This window comes from Octopus bimaculoides, chromosome 3, assembly GCF_001194135.2.
Source record: "Octopus bimaculoides isolate UCB-OBI-ISO-001 chromosome 3, ASM119413v2, whole genome shotgun sequence".
Classification (NCBI taxonomy): domain Eukaryota; kingdom Metazoa; phylum Mollusca; class Cephalopoda; order Octopoda; family Octopodidae; genus Octopus; species Octopus bimaculoides.
In genome coordinates, this window is record NC_068983.1 from 23,078,312 (window position 1) to 23,102,742 (window position 24,431).

The 24,431-nt window shown below is 34.5% G+C and overlaps 1 protein-coding gene across 2 annotated transcripts in view; it reads left to right on the top strand.

The window, feature by feature from the left end:
* Positions 1-24,431, top strand: part of LOC106877836 (uncharacterized) — a 206,101-nt gene that overhangs the window by 157,579 nt on the left and 24,091 nt on the right. For both annotated transcript variants that reach the window (XM_014926867.2, XM_014926868.2), the window contains exons 7-8: positions 13,015-14,578; positions 23,103-23,197. In XM_014926867.2, coding sequence (XP_014782353.1) covers positions 13,015-14,578; positions 23,103-23,197 — 1,659 coding nt within the window. The remainder of the gene's footprint in view (positions 1-13,014; positions 14,579-23,102; positions 23,198-24,431) is intronic.

Genomic DNA, 24,431 nt, shown 5'->3' on the forward strand with positions numbered 1-24,431 from the left:
ATATACATACATACATACAGGGTGTCCACAAGGTCTGGGTACATGGAGTAAATAAAATCATAACATAAACAATTAAATATAAGAAATAATAATTTTGTAAAGTATGTGTTAATCCCCGTGTACCCAGACTTTGTGGACACCTTGTATATATTTATATATATTTACTTTTTTCATAAATAACTTGTTTTCGTAGTTTAGAAAATTAAATTAAAAAAAATTTTTCTTTCATCTTTTTATTCTTAATACAACCACACGTGACTGACCCTGGGTTTTATGATACATGCTTCTCATTTGAAAGTGATCTAAAATCCTTCCATCAAAATCTTGTGTCAAATTATGTTCCAAACATCGGCTCAACGATAGTTATTTCAACAAATTTTTCATTATTTGCAAAATTAACTGAGAGTCAATGTATTTTAACCAAAAATAAAATATGGTAACAAATAGGGTTAAATAAAGTTTATTTGTACCAGTTATTTATCAATATGGAATGTCAGCATATGGGATTAGAATCACTTTTAAGCTTGCAGTAAGTGATCCAGTGAGCCCATTGCAGACAGACCAACAGCTATAAATAGTCAACATAGGTTAATCATGTTGATAACATTTTGATTTGTCATGTCCCCACCCCCCAGCAATCCATATCAAGTGCTTTATCGGTCCAGCTTTGATGTACTTCTCTCAGGTGGAGGACAATTAGTAATCTACTATTTCAAACTAATCAGTCTTGTGATAAGAATTAAGTTCCCATATAGTCAGCAATGAGAATATTCAACTTAATTACAGTTAACGCATTGCCAAATATGAATCTTTCATTTCAACAAATTTCTTTCATTTTTTTTTTTTTTTTTTTTTTGTGCTAGATTTGTTTTTGTTATTGGATAGGTGTGCCTGGTGGTTTCTTGTGTTTGTTTGTTTGGCAATCACACTACTGAAAGTAACTTTATCTCAAGATAGCTCTATCTTAGGAATTCTCTCATCCTTTTTGCTTTCATTACTGATAGGGTGGGATTATAGCTTGGCTGCAGCCATACTACATACTATTCACTTTCCTAAAAACAAACATTATATAAGTGTGTGTATGTCTTTATCTCTAACACTATCTCTCCTTTTCTACTCCTGTCTTTTCCAACTAAGTAGCCAAGTATCTCCTCTACTTTAACCTCTCATCTAGCACAAAGCCACTTCCCTCAATGCTACTACTATTCCCATTTGTGGGGGTCTTTATTCTGTAAGTTACTTGGTGGCCCCCATGGCTGATGGTGTCATGTAAAAAGCACCTAGTACACTGTGAAATAGCTGATATTAGGAAGAGCATCCAACTGTTGAAATCATGTCAAAGCAGACAGTTGAGCCTGGTGCAGTTCTCTGGCTTGCCAGCTCCTGTGAAACTATTTAAACCATGCTAGCTTCAAAAACAGACATGAACCCTTTAGCATTTGAACCGACCATATCCAGCCAAAAAAAATACTCTACCTGTTTTATGCTCCAACTGATCAGATCTTGCCTCTCACACCAACCTTACAATATCATTCTAAAACTTAGCAACTACTTAGTCAAAATAACAAAACTAAAAGATAATGCATGATTAATTCAAAACAATGTGGATAAATAAGCATTACTTTTGACAGAGTAATCAGAACCCTAAAGGGTTAAATGATGATGATATTGTGTGTGTGTGTGTGTGTGTGTTAAAAATTACCTCAAGCATTTGGACCAGGTCTCCTAGCTGAGGAACCTTTCTTCTTCCCTCTAACTTGAAGGACCTGTGAAAGTCATGCTATTGCCTTCCCTCTTGGCTAAAAGGTAAAGAAAAGAAAAAAAGGAAACCGCTTGTGAAACAGAACACACTTTCTAATGCCAAGCATTTAACAGAGTATTGTAGTGTCTTTTTTTTTTTTATGTCAGTTCTAAGAAAATTATTTCTGCAAAACTCCTTAGTTATGTCTTCTGGTAGTTCTGGTAAACTCAGCTTTTATATTATGAGCCACAAGGGTAATTTGTCAACTTCACAGCAATTAAACAGATTACATAGCTAGAATACAACACACGTAAACTCAAAGGCCTGTAGAAAATTGAAGACTCACAGAGATGACAGCATATTACGTATATATTATATATAAGAGGAGAGAAAAACAGGATTAAAAAAATTGGGCAGATATTAAAAACATATACATATATATTTTTTTTTTTTATGTGATAAAGGTATGTCCTTTAAAGATGTGTAAAAGAATAAATATATATATGTGTGTGTTGATATATATCAGTTACATTAATACGTATGTCTCAAAGGTTCTTTATTTTCTATAACACAGGACATACTACAAGACATTCGTTTCATCTATTACTCTAAGGATTTTGCTAATTCACTGATACCCAGAGTTTTAATGCTGCCAAGATCAACTTTGCTTGTTGTTCTTTTGTGTGGTTAGTACAAAAAGTAATAATCCAGGGTGTCAGATGGGTGGAACTGTAAAAGAAATCGGACTTGGATACCTTGCAGTATTTGTTCCAGTTCTTTGCATTTCAAGTTCAAATCTTGCCTTGGCTTACTTGGGTGGTAGAATTAATCAGTCACTCCGTTTAACACCTCCAACTGGCAGTGCCTTTAATAAAAACCAGCCTGTTGCAAACATTTAAGTTAGGTCTTTAGTTTGAGGATAATCGGTTCCTTCCCAACCAGTTTTGGAGTCTCTGTAGTAAAGTGTCATGGGTATTACCTCCCATCCATCCATCTTCTTTGTCCATTATTCCGAGAAGGGTTGTGGGGATAAAATCCTCAGGTATCTCCTCCGTAGGGTCCTTCCCAAACATGGTCAACCAGTCTCATTCTTAATCTATCCCTAGGTCTCCTGCTGATTGGCTCAGTTTGAAGAATCCTATCTTGTGATCCTTTCCTTAGACATTCTAATCACATACTTCCATAGTACCAGGGATGTGGTATCTCGATGCAGTGCAGAGAAGTGGTGGTTTGACCTGGAGAGACTTCCTGTTCTCTGAGCTATGCATTCTGACTAGTAACGTTACTCCACATTTCCTTCAGAGAAACCCCATTTTGGCCACTTGTAATCGCAATAAAAGATTAAAACAACACCACAGCCCTCACGCTCCAGGAAATAGGCTATACTCAGTCTAAAAAAATACAATATTAAAAGTAGTTAAACAGCAGATACTTTTACAATGATTGTGAAGGTATATTAAAACTGAGCAGAAATGCATACAAAGAAAAATAACATGCTTGAATCGTAATTCATGCTTAGGCAATATTTCAGTATACCGCATTAATAAAAAGGGTTTGAATAAAAATGTTTAAAAAATATATGCATGCAGTCATGTTTACACAAGTCAATTAAAATAGTCATGTGCTGTGTAAATAGTATTACTAATGTACGTGACCTTGCAGAAAAAGATAATGGTGGTTGGTGTTCCGTTAAGCTAAAGTGTGCCTCGTAGTGAGACTAACTGAATGTGTAGTAGTAATTTGCTCTGTTCTGTTGAGGCAAACCCAAGAGCTAATTGCTAGGTAAGAGGAAACTTTTGCCATCACTGTTTTTGTTTTAATAAATTATTTAGAATTTTTTTTTTTATTAATATACAATCAAGATTTTCCTTTGCATCGCACACTCTTTATCTTGAATATTAAATATAACTCAGATAGAGAAACCTAGTAAAACAATTTTACTCATTTATTACATGACATGGATCATTTTTTTAAATTTTATTTTATCCATTATTGATTTTAGTTGTTGTTGTAGTACCATCTTCAAAGATTTTTAGTTGATCATATCAACTCTAGTGCTTATTTCAATTTGGTACTCCTTTTCTGCATCCCAATGTGGCCATTTCCTCAACTTCAATAAGGTCCTGCCTTTTTTCCTGCTTTTGTCTTTGCCCCTTAATTCTATGGTTTGCTTCCAAATATGAAATTTATTTTGTAAATGTTTGATAGTTTCAGCTATGAGGAGTACATCTTTGGTAAACATGAGTCACAAGGAACAACCAGTCTTAAACTCTTCTATTATGGTCCAGAGGACTGTAATATAATATGTGTGCATGCACGCACGCACGCGCGCACACACACACAACATGAAGTTTCAATTAACCTAATATATACATATGTGATAAATTTGACTCTACTGAAAGTATTATTCTTTCTTCAGTAAATGTTTGTTGCTTTTTATAATTTGAAAAGTTTAACATTAACACTTGTATAGGTGCAACATTATATAACACATTGATGAGGTAAACAACAACAAAAAAACAGTGTATTAGGTAGATGCTCAGCAGATGATGAAAACAAAAAAAATGAAATAAATTACTAAGTTTTGAGTATTTACTCTTTTTCTGAAAGGACAAACAAGGAGAGAAAAAACAGAAGGACAAAAAAAAGAAACTAAGATGCAACCATATGGAACTGCAGAAGCTTTTGATGATATATACATATATATATATATATATATATATATATATATATATATATATATATATATATATATATATATGTATAAAACTTCTGCTCAGTTTCTGGCTACCAAATTTCACTCATAAACTATTACCAATTCTGAGTCTTCCTTATATATATATGTAGTAGAAGACAATTGCCCATATGTGCTGAATGGTGAGATTAAATTAAAAACCATACAGTCTTATCCACACTTATTTGTCTACTCTTTTACTTGTTTCAGTCATCTGACTGCGGCCATGCTGGAGCACTGCCTTTAGTCGAGCAAATCGACCCAGGACTTATTCTTTGGATGCCTAGTACTTATTCTATCAGTTGTCAAGCGATGTTGGGGGGACAAATACGACACACAAACACATATATACATATATACGACGGGCTTCTTTCAGTTACCATCTACCAAATCCACTCACAAGGCTTTGGTCGGCCCGAGGCCATAGTAGAAGACACTTGCCCAAGGTGTCACGCAGTGGGAATGAACCCGGAACCATGTGGTTGCTAAGCAAGCTACTTACCACACAGCCACTCTTGCTATTCTTCAAAAATGCTGAAGAGGTTTTCAAAAAAATCTATTTAGTATTTCTTTTACTGGATATTCAACTATATTATGAAGTTATTTATTTGCATTTACTTTCATGTGTTGAGGAAAGAGTATAAAAAAATCTACCAAATAATACTAGGCAAGGGATGGGTGTTGTTTTTTTCTTTTTCATTCTTTCAAATTTCTTTTTCATTTTTCATTTATGGTAATGTTAGTTTCTCCACCATCCCCCCACAACCTTGTCTTTGTTAACTAAAGTGTCGTTAAAGTCTTATCTATGTGCTTGTTCATGCATGTGTACGTGTGTGCACACATGAGTGAGCATTTTAACTGTTAGGCAACATTTCATTGGCTTTCATATTCCCCTGTTGGAAAATTAAATTTAAAATTTAACTGTAGATTATTCACACCCACTTGCAACTTCATTTCAAAATGTTCATAATTTAAACAAACATGTACGCAAAATAATTTTTATTCATGCTCTCTCTCTCTTTCTCTCTCTCTCTCTCTCTCATACCACCATCATTATCATCTATTGTCCGGTTTCCATGCTGGCATGAGGTGAATGGTTTGATAGGAGCTGGCTAGGTAGGAGATAGCATCAGGCTTCACTGTCTGTTTTGGCATGGTTTTTACAGCTGGATGCTCTTCCTAACACCAACCATCTTATACATACACACACACACACACACACTTTTTTTTTCTTTTGTTTCAGTCATTGGACTGCATCCATGTTAAGGCACCAGCTAGATCAACCCCTGTACTTGTTTTTAAGTTTGGCCCTTAAAACCCTTTAGCATTCAGACAAAATATCTTCTTTTTGGCACAATACAAAGAAGTATGACTTAATACTTGTCTGATGAAGTGCAAGTCCATTATATTCAACCACACACTTTTCTATTATCTTTTACTCTTTTCAATCATTGGACTGCAATTATGCTGAAGCTCCACCTTTGAAGGCTTAGTTGAACTAAATGTCCCCATTATTTTGTTAAGCCTTCTTGGAGCAGGCTGTGTGTTGTATTCTTGAGCAAAACACTTTTTTCCATGTTGCTCCAGTTCACACAGCTGTAGAAATATGTTGTGACATCACTGGTGCCAGCCTTTCCCTTGGATAACATCAGTGGTGTGTAGAAGGGAGACTGGTATGCATGGGCAACTGCTGGTCTTCCATAAACAACCTTGCCTGGACTTGTGCCTCAGAGGGGAACTTTCTAGGTGCAATCCCATGGTCATTCATAACCAGAGGGGGTTTTTACCCTCATTTAAGCTTAGTACTTATTCTACTGTTTTCTTTGGCCAAACTGCTAAGTTACAAGGATGTAAACAAACCAATACTGGTTGTCAAGCGGTGGGTGAGGGACAAACCCAAATACAAAGACACATGCACATTTGCACAACAAGCTTCCACACATTTTCTATCTGCCAAATTCACTCCTAAAGCTTTGGTCAGCCTGGGACTATAGTAAAAGATACTTGCCCAAGGTACCACGCAGTGGGACTGAACCTGAAACCACATGGTTGGGAAGTGAACTTCTTGACCACATAGCCATAGCAAGTCTTTGAATCCACAATGGGAGCTGATGTGTGGATAATAGAAATAAGAAGCTAATAAATACCCACCCTATCTCCTTTTTCTTCTTCCTCCTCCATTATTACCACTCTGAGAAACTATAGGACTTGCTTTGTATGCTAAGTAACTAATAAAATGGTTAGTCGACATTAGTAATTATCAAGTTCAGTGGCATACATCCTTAAATGATTGTTGATGACCGAATTCTTTTTCCTGCCCATCATTTATGGACTTGTCTTTGCAGAACTGTGTGTGTATTTGTGGGGTTTTTGTCTTGTTTCGTTTATTTTCATAACAGTCTTTCTTCGGTTATCAAGTGCAAATCGTTATCTGGATTCTCCATCTCTGTGGACTCTTTCTGGTTTATATACAGATAAAAGATAAAAACTGTTCCAATGGATACACTTAGGCCTTCCTTAGTATACATGCAGTTTTAATGTGTGCATATGTTGATGCACATCAACGCTCACAATAAATACACATACATATGCAATCAACTAATCAATCAAAAAAATCAATATAGGATGGGTTTCAATGGACATTTTTTTTTCCTTTCTATACAGGTTACTTTGTATTTGTTTTATTGCTGTTTTGTTATTGTTGCTGTTTCTTTTGTTTCATTGGACAGTTTGCTTAAGGGCCTTTATTTGTCTTTCCCCACCCATCCAATCTGTGATACAAAATTTTTCTCATACCCTTCAGGAGAGTGTTCATTGCATTTTGTATACACTTCATTTAAGAGCTGATATACAGATATTCATGTATCTGTATGTGTATATGTGTTCCTATATCTAGTTAATAATCTGTTGGTGATCCCAAGCTAACTATATTGATAGTAAATATTAATTTGATAGTTATTGTATCTAAGAAACACAACACTGATTTGCATCATCTTTCTCCAGATTTCCATAGAAAATCAGTACTCTGATTGAACAGACTTAAGATCAAAATTATTACAGCCATGACTATCCATTTTGTTTTTATACATAGAATGTTATCCTGTGGGTTCCTCCTGTCTCAAGACAGTAAGAAATGATTCAAGGGTAATATAGCTGCTATTTCTAGTAAACCAGGCGACCACATAGAGGATCATGCATTGGCTTGTGCTGATGATTTTAATGTATATTGTGGTGGCTACATTTTAAAATAATTGCTTGGTTAAATAAAAGAATAATATTTCCATGAACTTTAGAAAAGTTAAGTCGGAATGCATAAGGACTTTATAGTCACTTTTGTAGATTTTACATTCTCATCTATTGATAGATATACCATTATGTCTCTGGACAGGGCTCTAAATTTGATATATTTTCAGGTAACTCTTGTTGCATAGATTGAGACTTAAAATGCACTAGATTCTTATCTTTGCAATAAATATTTTTAACAGGTATATCTTTTGCAAAGAGCACCAAAAACAAAAAAAAAAAAGCTAACTAAAAATAATATGAATTTTGAACTTGGAACCTTTAGATCAATAGATCATTTATAAAGTCATTTAGCAATTTTGCCCTCGTTACTTATAATATTTATTCAATTTGTCACATTATTGACTTCCGCAGTTTGTAACTGCTAACATTGACACTGTGCTACTAGCAAGTAATTGGTATTGTCTTGCATTAACAGAAGTCATGCCAACTAGTGCAAAGAAAGTGCTTTAAAAATAAATAACTCTAGTGGCAACAGCAACTACAACGTAAATACAAACCATCATTACTACTACTACTACTAATACTATTGTATATATTTTACATATATCTTTTTTTAAAGTGGGTCAGTTGGTCTATTGAGGACCATGTTTAATTAAAAACAAAAGACAAATATCACACATGTACAAATGTTGACATTAAAAAAGATTGGGTTGGTTTTTTTTTTTTTAATGACTCATAGTGGACACAGTAGAGTCCATGACCCATTTCAAGGCTTCCAAGACAAGCAGGAGGGAGGAGGTTGTCCTCAGACCAGAGACCTGGTCCTAAAGCTGGTATAGGGGACTTATCTACTTAAGCCCCTCATTTTCTGTAGAGAATAGGTCTTGATGACTTTTCTCCACTGTTCTGTCTCAGGGCTGTCATTTCTGCTCCTCTCCAGTTGGATCCCTACGTTTTTTCACTCTCAGTATTTTGCCATGTGTTTCCCTGAAGGAATGCCTTCCTCTCCCAGGTTTTGATGGTTTTAAATTGTCATTGATGCTTCTCTAACTTGGCCTTTTTTTTTTTTTTTCTAGTTAGGGGTGTTGGCCCTAGTTGTACCTATTTTTGTCTCTGGGAAGTGGTGGTCTATATTAATCTGGCCTCATTCATTTGACCTGTCATGCATGGAAGCCCCTATCAGGAGCTTGCACTTTGCTGGCCTAACTCTGAGCATCATTGAGGCAGATTAATCATCACACTGCAACATGACTGGACCTTGTGGTTGGTACTGGGTGGATCCTGCTAAAGACAACCAAAAGCCTGGTGGTGGAGGCAGTGCCCCCACCCCAGTAACAGGTTAAACAGGATGATATTATTTGACACTTCTGAGCAATTGTTGTAATGTTGTAATGTATGATTCACTAAGCCCCAGGGAGGTTTTTAAGAGTTAGTGCTTTGCTCTGTTTCATGCATGAAAAATAATTTCCACCTGGAATCATTCTATCACATGCAGTTGTTTAGCTCCAGGTTTGTCCACATTGAGAAGAACTATAATCAAAGGCTGTGATCAGCACATGTTTGTTTAATGTATAATGTATTCAGTGCTACATTCTTTAATGCATGTCTTTTTCCCAGGGTGTAATTCAAAGGAGATTTGGTCGCCATTTCTATGATTATGTAGATGTTCACCATTTCTTTGGTTTCCTTACCATAAGTAACATTCCCAGGTGATCTGGTACCTCTATTGCTGATAGTTAAGTCATGTTGACACAAGGTAGAATAAAGTGTTCTGATGTGAAGCAGAAGAAATGTATGCAGCAGATTTAGTCACACTAGAGCATTATACAAAATGTGTTGTAGTATTTGTTCCAGCTCTTTACATTCTGGGTTCAAATCTTGCCAAGTTCAACTCTGCCTTTCATTTTTCCAAGGTTGATACAATCCTTACCTCAAATTTCTGGCTTTGTGCCTATTATGTCAGAAATCATTATTATTACCATCTGGAAGTATTTGTATGAGGGCATTCATATTTAACCCCATATCTGACCAAAATATTCGACCTGTTTTATGTTCAAACTGACTAGATCTGGGCTTTCTCTCACCTACCCTACAACGTCATTGTTAAAATAGACAATCACATCACTGAAATATCAAAGCTACAAGAAATTGCATGATTAATTCAAAAGAATGTTAATAAATAAGTATTACGTTTGACAGAAATCTGAATACTACAGGATTATATTAAAATCTTGATCAAAATCTCATGCGATAAACAATATGGTGTTGCTCAACATCAGCCATAATACATAGATAAATTTTGTATATAGAATTATAAGCCTTCATGTTGACTATAGAAAATAGTGTAATATTAGGGCATATAAGCACCTGTAATGGAAAAAAAAAACAGGCATTGTACTAATAGGTTTTAGCAGTTATATTATCAAAAGCTTCATAGATCCTGATTAGATTGAAAATTAATTATAACATGGACACAGTCTATTTGTAAGTAATGTAGTCTCAAAAAGGACAAAATGTAAGATAAATATTTCTTTGTAGTTTTTGAAAAATTAAGAATTCAGGTGATATATTTCATGCATTGTTTGTCATTGAACTGGAATGACCATAAACTGTTGTGTGTACACAGTGTTGTTACATCTTGATTATTTTACTGGCTATGACTAATATAGCAAACTATAATTAGTTTGGCTAAAATAGATTGCTGTTTCACTCACTTTGTTTCAGTTATATGCTTTTATTTTCTTTGTGTTTAGTTTCTTATTATCTGCCCTCCTCCAGTTCCTCTTCCGGCTGAAACTAATATTTATGTTGATTAATTTCATAATAAATACTGTGTGTGTGTGTGTACATACATTTCTGTGTGTGTGTGCTGTGTACATGGTTAGCTGTGTGTGCGTGTCTCTTCAGAACTCCAACATTAAATCAAACCTCTCTTGGTCAGTATTATATTTATATTTGTATGTTTATTGTATACATCTTTCACAACTTATTCTTAAAAGGTTGTGGAAGATGTAGAGCAGAATATTTGACTCTGCATTTCATTTGCCAATATGCATAAAGATATTCTCCTTTATTTCGATGTTATTATACCACTGTTTTATTTCAAACTACTATTTCACCTTCTACAAATTATAGTAGCTATTTATAATGCACTTGACATAAGACACATCTCTATTTCTAAACTCAGAGGTATTCAGCCAAGTCCTATCTTTTTCATTACCACTATAAGATATCATTATCAATCTTGATATAGTTTTCACTATCACATTCCAGAAAGTAGATAGTTCATTTTTTAAAATAATTATTACCTGTAACTTTTAGACACTGTTGATATGTTTAACTCTTTTGATATCAACATACCTGAGACTGCCCATTGGTTCTATTGTACAATATTCCTGTTTTAACCCTTTCATAATCACATTTCTGCTGAAATATACTGCCTTTGTGTCAATTAATTTTTAAAATAATTTATAAAAATACGTCTTTGTTAAAGCTAGTATTTGGAACATAAATTAACATGAAATTTTGCTAAGTTTTAATCTAGAACAGGAAGTTTTGTATCATGAATTATTTTACTAAATTCTTCATTATTTAAAAAAATTAATTGAAGCATGGGTAGTGTACTTCTGTAGAAATATGTTAATGGAAGGATTAATATAGTGTAACAGTTTTATCAGGTAAACTCGTTTAGCTTCTGAGTGTTTCCTGATCAAACAGACCTGTGCTCAGAGGTATTCCAGTCATACCTACATTAAGTGCTCAAAACCCTTCTGATGGTATTTCTTTTGGATCTATTTTAAAACGGGGGCGCCAGTTTTCATTTATGTTTTATGTAGTGTTTTTGGTAGGGAAAGACTTTCAAACTTCGTATACTTATCTATTTTGTGTTATAGAACAGAAAAATATTTTTGTATTCGAATTTATTTCATGTAAAAAATTGTCTTATTTCGATAATTTCTACTAATCACTGACGTCTATTCAGTTGAAAACAGTTAGCGCTATAACGGTGTATATCGTATTAATCCCCTAACCCTAACCCTAACTAGACTGTTAACCGTAACCCTAACCCTAACTCTAGAATCCGAACTCTAAAATTGTTACACACATAGATACTCACAGCGTAATTTATTATATAAACAATATATGCGTATAAATTACGATTAAACCGGATGAAATATGTCACAGGGAATAACATTTTTATGACTGCCCAGCAGTAACTCTATTGAGCTGAATAGACGTCAGTGATTGGTTGAAATTACAGAAATACGACAACTTTAACATGGAATAACTTGCGAATTCCTTTTTGTTAAGAAGACTAAGAGTAAAAGATGTTTTATATGACACATTCTACCAGTGTCCCAAGTTTCAAAGTGTTTCGTTAAGAAAATACTGGCGCCCCCGTTTTAAAATAGATCCTTTCTTTTTCCTAAGAGGAAAACCTTCTGTAAAAGCTCTACAGGACGTTCATTTTCAATCTCCTTCAACCATTTGTTGGTTGTTATTATCATCATCATCATTATTATTATTATTTAGATTTGGTTTCACAGTACCTGCTCAACTGATGTATCAAATGAGAACTCATCTATAAAGCAGCTTTTTTTTTTTTTTTTTTTTTTTTTTTTTTTTTACATCATAAGCTATTTACTGTGTACTCAATATCAGGTAGTGTAGATTAAGTTTTAATGGAGTACTAGTATAATAATTATAGAAATTGGGTTTGAATGTATATTTTGTTGTGTAACTTCAAAATGTTTTTTTTAAAATTATTCCATGTTCCATTTATCCTGTTTTATTTGTTTGTTTACTTAATGTTACATATATCTGTGGGTATAATGACTTGAATGAAATGACATGAAAAATAAAGCAACACACACATATATATACATATACTCATGCATACATATATATTCTATGATATTTTCTCAGGGTGTGGATACATGTTTTTATAGATGTGTAGATAAATTATATATACTCACCATGTCACCATACATTGTGTCAACACCAGCTTATATAAAACTAATGGCCCTCTTGTACTGGTGTGTATATTTATATCTACATCTCTATTGAAAGCATGAAGCCATGACCAGAGGAATAATTTAGGAATTAGTGTATATTTATTTTGATATATGAGATAATTCTACTTTATACTATAGATTACTCTGAAATAGTAGTAGAAAATAATCTCAGCACTACAACAAATAAATAATTGCTCTCTATTTCTGTGTTGAGTACTTATTTGTAAATTCAAATGTGCATATATGATTTATATTTATTTGTTATTTCTGTTTTTCAGAAACTGGAAAATACCAATCAGTTATCAGCCTTTTCTCCCATTAAATTCTGGGGCCAAACTCCTCTTAGGCCAGGAAACCTGTCCTCTAAAACACATTATGAATCCAGTGAGGAACATGTTCATGATGTAGGTGGTAGTAGTTTAAGTGACCAATGTGACGAATCTGACAACAAATTGCATACAAAGCTTGATAAAGCAACAGAAAAAAGCATGCCTGGAAAACCTAATGAAAACAACTCGGTGAGTCGATTCAGTGAAAAACAGACAAATGGCTTGGTCTATGGCAAACATGATGACTATATTTTGAGCATGAACAGAGAAAATATATTTTTGGAAAAAGCACAACTTTATCAAGACAATACTAACCCATTCAAAAAACTGGAAGACCATAACAATGTTGGCAAGAATATACTTTCAAACTCTCCACTACAGACTCAAAAGTTCTACAGTATTAAAAATCCGTCCAAAGTTGGAAATATTAACTCTTCAAATCAGCATTTTTATCAAATGGTCACTCTTGACACTGATTGGTCTACAGATTCGACCCATGATGATAATATACCAAAATTTTCCAACTACAGTTTCAACAAGACCACTGATTCTGGTGTTATTGCTGATATTAGCAACAATAATATACAGACTCCAAGTTGTAACTTTAGTGAAAATATTGATAAACCTTTACAGATTGAAACAATCACTTCTACAGCTGATAAAATATGTTTCACTCCAGAGAAAAACAGCATGGAACAATCATCAGGGAAAGAGTTATCAACAACATCTGACTCAGGGACTGACAAGTCCCCAGACATGTCTATAGCGACCACAACAACAGCATCAGAGAGTTGCAGCTCCTCACAAAAATCTAAAAGAAAGATAAAAAAAGGCCACAAACCTGCTTTCTCCAGCTGCTCTTCTTGGTCTGGCGGAGATGCAGAAAATGCTGTTGAAAGTTCTTGTGATGCAAGTGGAGAAGAAAGTGGAGACAGTGATGGCTCAGATGAGTTTTCTACTGCCAGTGAAGACAGCCAGCATATCCTATATGAACGGGCCATGCATCCACAATCTCTTTGTAATGATAAAGTAGATTCTGCCAAAGTAGCAGAGCATTCATCGCTCCCTATTCAAAGAGAGGGAAGACGAAATAAAGAGAGGCCTTGGAGTGTTATTGAGCTTTATGAACAAAGCAATGGTCTTGACTTGAAACCATTTTTCATATCTGAAAGCGCTCTTGACCAGTTACGTTCCCAGGAGGTATCAACTCCAACTAAAAATAATCAATCCTTTGATTATGCATCTGCTACATTTCCTAGATTAAAGAGGAAAGAAAATATTTTGAAATCCCTTCATGCAACGTCAGATGACACCCTGTCTCATCCAGGTGTGAAACGTAAACTTGAAAATGACTTTCCAAAACTCTGCCAAATTCTGAGCAGCTTATCTCAAGAAAGCTTACTGAGACAAAGTTATCGTTCTGAGAGCGAATCTGAGACAAAAGAACTTGCACGCCAACTACAAAACACAACCGTTTGTTCGGGTACAAGCGATACAGAATCTGAAAGTGGAGGTAAGTTATTTTCAATGTTTCTATTTATAATTTAATTGTAATAATAATGAGCTCGGGTGCCTTACCATTTGGAAAAGGGTAAAAGAAGTAATAGAAATAGCAATAAGTCAAATGAAGAAAGACAACATTGGTGGCCCAGGATAAAACACAAAACAGAAAAGTAAACAATGAAAGAGCCAAAGAGGGTAAAGAATGCATAAGCATGCCAGGAGTAGTATTAAAAGTTACCAATTCCTCAAGCCAATGCTAGAATGCTAAAACAAAAAGTTATAAATTTAAGTGAAAAATAATAGTGTTTATACTCTCATTTTTACTTATATATTATTTTTATCAATTATTTTAGTTTTAATGGCTTTGCAAATGTTTATATTAGGTGTTGCAATATCTGTTTTATATTTGAATGTTCTTCCAGTTATTAACTCCAGGTCAGCCCTATTTCTGCAGCCTTATGAGCAATGGTCACACCATTCTCTTTTCAGGCATTGTGTTTCTCAGATTATCATATATATCAGCGTACAGGATGGAGTGTTGAACTTCAAAAAAATCACCCCAAAACTAGAGGTTGTCTTACATACCCCATATAAAATCTGAACCTTAAGTTACTGTGGTTTAGAATAGCACCAACGTCAATGGAGAACAGTGTGAAGGACTCACATAGACCCTATGATTCTACAGTGCAACATTTTCTACTGATACTTGCACATACCACAGCCGCAGGAGTGGCTGTGTGGTAAGTAGCTTGCTTACCAACCACATGGTTCCGAGTTCAGTCCCACTGCGTGGCACTTTGGACAAGTGTCTTCTACTATAGCCTCGGGCCGACCAAAGCCTTGTGAGTTGATTTGGTAGACGGAAACTGAAAGCCTGTCGTATATAAGTATATACATATATATATGTGTGTGTGTGTCTGTGTTTGTCCCCCCAACATCGCTTGACAACCGATGCTGGTGTGTTTAGGTCCCCGTAACTTAGTGGTTCGGCAAAAAGAGACCGATAGAATAAGTACTAGGCTTATAAAGAATAAGTCCTGGGGTCGATTTGCTCGACTAAAGGTGGTGCTCCAGCATGGCCGCAGTCAAATGACTGAAACCAGTAAAAAAGTAAAGAGTATACTGATGGAGAACACCATAAAACACTCACATCATAGCTCCAATGGTTCTACAACTCAGTATTTTCTACTGATACTTACATGTCTGTTTGAGAAGCTGTATTAATTATATTAACAGCACAGCAAACTTAGCAGACAGACACCAGTCGCCATCTGCAACAACTGACAAACAGAAAATGTAAACAATCAGCCTGTTCATCCAGGTCCCAGGGTCCATTCTGTTTACACTGCCTTGTTAGAGTGCTCTCTCATACAGGTAAATGGTGTTATTATGGTATACTTGACACCATGCTAGTTCTTGTAAAATAACCAACGCCTAAGTGATGTCATTACAGTAGTGCTTACACCAACCAGATCCATTTGATGTGTATTATAGTAGGTAATTTACAATATTTGGCCACTTTTTGAAAATGACTGGATAAATTTTAAACAACCAAGACTGCAGAATTGCTGCATACGAAGTTTACTGATTGAAACTTAGTTAAAATGCTATTGAAACACAAAAGCAGAGGCTTCAAGGGCCACTGGAGAAGCTACAGCTCATCCAACTCCTTTACATATGAGCCTTGCACCTTCAGTGCTTAAGATATTTTCCACAAAAACTTGGGGTAGTCTTATACAGCAAGTATAGCTCAAAATCCACTTTTTAAATGGAAATCCTGGGAGTCATCTTGTACACCCAATCGTATTACATACTGGCATATATGATATGTTATTCAAACTGATCCACAGTTTTCAATATGGGTAGGTATCATTTAAGGGAGATTTGGCTGCTAATTCTAACAGATTGAATAACCTCTTAAGGCTTCTGCATTGCCTCATTTGTATACTAGTGTTCACTGTTATTTCCTGGATTTTCTCTCCCTCTCAGGATTATTTTTTATCCTAAGGCAATAAGAAGTAGGCATAAATGGTAAGGAAGGGGGATTTATTTAGTTACTTTACAGGTTTTTAGCTTGGTGTGTCCTGTTAGAGACTTTATAACTTGTTGAGCTTAATAAAATAATTATCAACATTATGCTACATTTGGCCAACCAGCTACCCATAAACTCTTTACAAATGGTGTTGAATGAGGAGGAGAAGGGGCTGCTACGAAAGAAATCTACTGTTTCTCTGATCCTATTGTTTTAATAACACCAAACATTAATATCCCCTCCTCATTCTAGCTTTGTATGTTAGGCAATGTTTTTAACCATTTTGTGACCATGTTCATAATGAAATTCATCATCCACAAATTTCAATTATCTTTTAATCGTTTTGATACTAACCCGTCCAAAACTGCCTTTGCTTCTGTTTTAACCTTTTAGCATTTAATCTGGCTAAAATATTCTCCAAAATCTTTTGTTCAAACTGACAATGTCATTCTAAAAATATACCAACACACCATTGAAATCTTAAAGCTACAAGTTAATCTTTGATTAATTCAAAACAATGTGAATAAATAAGCAATACATTTGACAAAGAAATCTGAAGGCTAAAGGGTTAAAATATTCAAAATTAAACTTCTCGTTAAAATTTCACATTAATCTATGTTCCAAACAACAGCTAAATAATAAAGTTATTTTACTGTATTCGTCATTATTTTCAAAATAAATTGAAAGATAAACACTGTACTTCAACAGGAATATGTTAACAAAAGGGTTAAATCAATTAACAATATGAAGATATTTAACAGAAAAAAAAACAATTTATTATTAAGTTGGCTTTTAGAATGACTTTAACAAGAAGTTCTTTCATAAAACTATGGTGGGAAGATTTAAACTTAATTTGAAAAACAGAATCAGAGGTAGTCAGTCTCTAGCAGGCTGGTATGAAAAGCTTTCAACTTTGTTGATCTTATATGACTATCAGTCGGGATTAAGTTCTTAGGGGCGGGAGGAAACCTATGTTAAAATTATTATTTTTGTAGTAATAGTAAAACTGTATGAGTTAGCTAGGGATGTACAGTGGTCAATGTAAAGTATAGTACATAGTAACATAGAAGGAAAGCATGTTCATCATCATCATCATAGTTAACATATTAATGTTAATTTTTTTCATACTAGGACAGGTTGGGCAGGTCTGCTATCCAGCCATTCTATACAATCCAGAATCCCAAGACGCAGTATAATTATTAATCACTACATTAATTATTACATTGTATTAAGTAACTAAACCTTTGCTCACACATTATTTCTTTGTTGTTCTGGTTGCAAAGCATGTGTATTCACACAACTTAGAGGTAATAGTGAATTACTAAGCTTAATAGGGTATCAATTTCAATCATGTACTTCTTACTATGTTAGCATAATTAATTTAGAAATTCAAGTTTGACAAAAGGCTAAATTTACTTTGGCAAGATTCAAATCCACAATTGATAGCTACCAGAAAAAGAAATAAATTATGCAACCCAAACTGACATTCCCCTGTTGCCTCGTTCATTGTCCTAACTTCAAATCCACAGGCGTTCAATTACATATTTATTCTGCATTTGTTTTCTTAACCATGAGCAATTCCTTTATTTCTGTTATCTACATATTCATAAGACTATGACTTAAAATATATTATTCATGGTGATGAACGACTGAAGGTAGCTTGAATTTGTTTCAAAAGACTCAAATAAGTAACATATAAGCTTAAACAAAAGATAATTTATTCTTTAAATCTTAGAATAGTTCAGTAAAATAGAAACTTGCAATACTTAGATGCTGACCTTAAAAAGTATTGCTCTTTGAATCATTTATGTTTCTTTGTTCATAGATTGTGCTTGGCCTCTAAAGAAAAATTAGGTTAGTTCTATGTAAGTCATTTATGTAAAATAGCAGTAGAACAAATCTTTCTCCAAATGATACTGTAAATGCTGAGAGTAGGGCATCACATTTTGTTGTGTAAAACAATATTCTGCCCCCCATCTCTCTCTTTATATATATATATATATATATATATATATATCCCAGTGCCATGCCTGCAGGCATCAGCAATCATGGACCTCTATGCTGAAGTCTGAAGATATGTGAATTTTCTTCCAAAAGGTATCGCAGTAGTTTCCTGTAGCCTTCTGCTGGTCTTGTTTATAACTTACTCTGCTATCTCCTGCTCTCTCAAACTTACCCATGAGAATAGGGCATATTTAATACTTAGTGAGAGAGATTGTTTCACTTGACATCAGGACATGCCTACACACCAGTGAGCCTGTGTAACATATGTCTTCAGGTCAACCTTCCTCCAAGTTTTGCACACCTTAGCCACAAAATCATCTTGTGCTATTTGACCCATAACTAGAGCCCATACCATAGTGGATCTGAGAGTAGTGGTGACTAAAGGGTAACTCTATTCTCCCCCAAATTCTTGAACTCCTGATGTATTAGATAATAAAAATAGAACTCCTGATATAACTTTGATAGGTTTCAGCCAGTATAGCCCCAAGCCATGTCTAAAAAAAAAAACTGAAGCATGATATATTCGCCCATTACGCTCTGTAAAGTGGTTGACATTAGGAAGAGCATTCAGTCATTAAAACCATATCAAAACAGACAATTGGTGCCTCATGTAGTTCTCCAGCTGGTCAGTTCCTGTCAAACCATCCAACCCATGCCAACATAGAAAACGAACATTAAATGATGATGATGATGGGAAACTGGTTTGTAGAGATTGTACAGTCAACATAGTATTTTTATATTTTTTTATATTTAAAACATATCTGATTTTGAATTTTGCTAGAGTCACATTTTAGCCCTTAAAATCCATAAACTAGTGAACTGAACTCAAATCAATAAGAAAAGGAGATGACTAGTTAAGAAAACTGAACTTTGTTGGTTTCATTTAGCGTTCGTAAGTCTGTTTCATCTCTATTGAGCTACATTGTACAACATCAACAACAATCCTTCTGGTGCAGGATTTATTTTACCAACAAAATTACACAGGTATCTGTGTTCAATTCATGCCACCTATCTGATACATGCCAGTATGGGAAACTGGCGTAAAATGATGGCAGTGATGGTAATGATGATAATCCCACTCCTATATGCATGTTAGCATCCCATTCATATCTGCTTTGTGACTTCAACAAGTCTAGTTAATAATAGATTCACTGTTCACTTTTTAAACCACTCCTCATTTTTTCCTCCTCATAAAAATCCCTGGTTAAATACTATCATACGAACATACGATTTACACACGTCATTAAAACTGGTCATTGATGAAATTTAATTGCGACAAATTTTGATGTTCAGAGGGGAGGAGTGTATCAACATTACAGAACAGCTATTGTCTATGGTGTTTGCTTTCCAACTCTTCCTGTATAATTTGGAAACATTCAACTTCTGCAACAGGATAATGGTGATTACTTGTCATTGTTACTATAGCAACCACTAGCACTACTCCTTTATCACTTTCTCAGTTTAATATCATATTTAGTTGGAAATTTCACTGGTCATCTTCTCTACTGTTACGTTCATAAATAATACTGTTTCCTGGCTCTCAGAGAAGTAGCATTACAAGACTTGATTTAGCTTTATATTCCATTATTGTCCTTTCTTTTGTGTGTTTCGACAATGCCTGAAACAAAAGATATCACTGATGTATATTTCACATTTGGTAGGTTCATTTTAATGTTTCCATTTCACCTTTATTTTAGTTGTTAGTATTGTTTTGGTTTCATAGTCATCATAGCATTTAACATTTTCGTCTAATAATTTTCTTTTTCATGTCATTGTTGTATACTGAAGCCTGCCAAACAGGTGTAACACTTTCAGTAACTGCCCTATTCACACTGACATGAAACATGATTGTATGGTTTAAGCATTTTTGTCTGGTTGCATCAACATTACAAATATGGGAAAGAAATTCTTATCTCTATCTTTAGTCTTCATCATCATTACTCTGTTTGACATCTATTTTTCACGGTTTGATGTAGTAGATCAGTTTTTCTAATCTGGATGGTAACTCCCCCTTGGTGTGGGGAGTCCTGTGAGCTCACAGGAGGCCAGCCTATGTTAAGGTAGCACTATAGGAGGCATTAAGTGTTTAGAAGAGCTGTGTTTTTTTTTAGGATTTAAGTATTTAACCACCCTCCTTCACATTCACCTTCTTGTACTTTGAGAGTACATCCTGACACCTCATCACCATCATCATTTTCTCCTCTTTTCCAGCTGGGGTAGCCATGTATCTTCTCTACCGCAAGACACCTGTTCCTAACCCTCTGGCATACTCTTACTTCTCAACATAAACTACTTCCCTGAATTCCCCTCAAACAAGGGGTCATGTCTTGCAAGTTATTTGATGACTACACTCATGCTGATGACATATTAAAGGCACCCCGGTACTTTCTGTAAAGTACTTGGCATTAAGAAGGGCATCTGACTATAGAAACCATGTCAAAACAGATACTGGAACTCAACACAGTCCTGTGACCTGTCAGATTGTGTGAAAGCATCCAACTCGTGCCAACATGGAATACAGGCACTAAATAATGATGATGATTTTTTCAGGATTAGAATATGAGTTAGACCTTATTATCAGTGTACAGAAACATAATTGGTTGTACACTAAAGTGTACAACATAACTAGTTGTACACTAACTCTGTTATGTAAGCACTCAACTTCTATAGTAATTAACATATTCATGCAAATAGCTATATCTTCCCTCCCAAGAAAAAAACATGAAATGAGACATTTTAAAAACCCCATTCAGTGAAAGGGACACTGAGTTACATAAGGTTAAGAACCTATGTATTAGATAGATCCACCTAATTGCTAATTGTTGCCACATCACCTCTATAGCAATGTACCAAAAAAAATACATAATGTTCTTCTTAACACTGCTTATACCAAATATGGTAAGCTTGTTTGATATAAATTGCTGGTGATAGAAAACACCTGGTGGTTTCTCTAAGATGACAAATTGATATTTCTAATTATAAATTATTATTTTTATTTTTGGTATCTGGGACTGTTGACACCTCATATCTATATATAGCATTAAAACCTCTAAGTTTTTACTTCAATGAAGCCTAAATTCACTTAATCCTTTAGCATTTAAACTGGCCATATCCAACCTAAATATTCTCCATGTTTTATGTTCAAATCAGCTAGATCCAGCTTCTTACACTTATGCTACAATGTCATTCTTAAAATAATTGCTTCATCAACTTCTTGATGTAGTGAGATAATGCATGATTGATTCAAAAGAATATAAATAATTATTTATTTACAGTAACATTTGACAGAATAATTTGAATGCTAATGTGTTAAAGGAAGACTTGGAATTGAATTGATAGATTTTGTTAAGAATATGATGGTACAAGCCAAATCTCATGTCCCAGTGTTTAGTGATGTGGTGATGTTGATAATTTGTTTTCAGTTGGATGTGCTAATTATAATTATTTGTTACAAACACTGCTGGTGTCATTAATAGCTAATTTAATTTCTTTTTCTTTTTCTCATTACAACTTAAGTATCTTCATAATGATCGTCATTGCTTTCCCACATTGGCAGCAAGTGTCTGAGGGTAGTAGGCTATCTAATTTCACCTGTGAGATTTAAGTAAAAAGATAGTGACTTCCTATGATAGATGTAATTTTCCAGGATCTGATTGACATCTCTCTCTCTCTCTCTCTCTCTCTCTCTCTCTCTCTCTCTCTCTTCCCCATCCATCTTCCAATTTTATTTACCAGATGGGAGTATTTTGTACCTAGTATGCATCAGTCCTTGTCATACATACATAGAAGCATTCTTTTCTTTTTGTATGTGCACTGGAAGTAAAATGCCTTTCCTATCCATTTTAATTTCTCAATATATTTGTTCTTCCTCTTTCTCCTTGCAAACAAAGAGGGGCTTTCTCTTTGAAATTTTTTTCTTGCTAAGTTTGTTTGGGGTTAAATAATCAGTCTCTTGATTGTTGTAGTTCCCTGGAATTCCTTTAAAATGTAAACACCTCACTTGTACCTTGTGCTTATAGCTTAAATCTGTGTGTTTGTGTGTGTGTTTGTGAGTTTCTTATAGCTAGTGTAAACCAGAAGTTTCTAAATGCTTATACATTCTAAAATCATTTACTTAACACTAATCACTTCAACTATTAAGAGGAAGTGATGCTTATTTTTCAAACACCTATATCTCTTTAAAGAAATGGATTTAACCTATTTAAATAACATAATAAATAACATAATACCGGAAACAGAATATCAAAATTAAATAATATTTGTGTTATTTAGCCATGAACCTTCAATTGTTTCATCGTAGCACTTCTTGATAAAAGCGGTACTAGATTTATCAGAAATGTATTGCTTTTAGTTTAATAATTCTATGATTTGGTGTAGATGAGAAGAAGCCAAATATTGTCTGTTAATGTGTGATGCTTGTTATGTTTTTCTTTATATGAGAAGCCAACTGTCCAATAGCTTACACAGCATTAATTTTGGTTCTTGGTGATATTTACAGGAGCTTATGGAACTGCGATGGAAGATGCATCAGATGGGGAATACTTCCCAGGTAGTAATGGCTCCTTTTCTGAAACAGCTTGGGACAACTACCAGGTATTTTGATTTATTTATTTTTTATTTTTATTATGTTTTTCTGTTAATGACTTGGTCAGAGGAGGAGGTGGGGTGGGTGGCCCCAGCCTAGAAACCTGGCTACTCTTCCTGTCAGCTATGACTTTCATCCTTTTGGGATCAATAATGAATGTAACCAATTCCAAGTGACTGAATTGGCAGAACTGTAACATTGTTAGTCCGAATGCCTTGCAGTATTTGTTCCAACTCTTTGCACTCTGAGTTCAAATCCTGCCATGGCCTACATGGCTGGTAGATTTAATCCATCAATCACCCAGCTGAACATCACCACCTGACACCTTGGATGCCTTTAGCAGAGTCCACTCTGTTGCAAGCACTTGGGTCACATCTTTGGTTTGAGGGTAATTTCCCCTTCTCTCTCTCTCTCACCTCAGAGGCCCTGTAAAGGGTCATGGATACTGCCTTTGCTCCTGGCTAAATGTAAAAGAAAGTGTTTCTGTGAACAGATAAGGAGGGTACACAGTCACTGACAATTCCCAAAACAAGATGAAAGCCCTATTTTTATCCAGGTATTTACATGTAGGTTAAATCTACAAATATACACAAGAGTATAATGTTGAAACTAAACAATGCGCTAGTAATTTAATATGGTTAATATTTACTTTGAACTGTTGAAGGTTGAGAAGAAAAATAGTTTTTTTTTTTGTTTTTGTTTTAACTAAGAAAACTCATGATCAAAGGTGTTCCAGACATGACCATCATGTCTTTCAGTTGTAGATCAGTTCTGATTGAACAGATCTGTATAGTCAAAAGCATTTCATTCCTAGGACCAATGTTGCTTTACATTTTATAGATCATCAGAAGCGATTTGAGGAAAATTTAACTACTATTCTAGCAAGTCATAAACCATGTAGAAGTTTTCATGCTGGCTCATGGAATGATATTAAATAAGAATGAACTTTTGAAGAGATTACTCTATAGTTGACAATAAATTCTACTCCCTGTTAGAAGAAACATCAACTAACAATGTCTGTTGTGACTGCTTTTGTGAAAGAAAAAAAAATTCAAGTAACTATTAAAAACTATATGAGAACTTCAACCTGAATATAGTAATCAAGAGCAAATGTTGATTTGGATTTTATCATGAAGTTCTTGTTAACACCTGACATTATTGGCACTAAATCATTTTATGGGTATTTAAACAGAACCCTTCCTCTCAAAAATAAACTGGTTTATCTTTGGTGGTGGGATTATG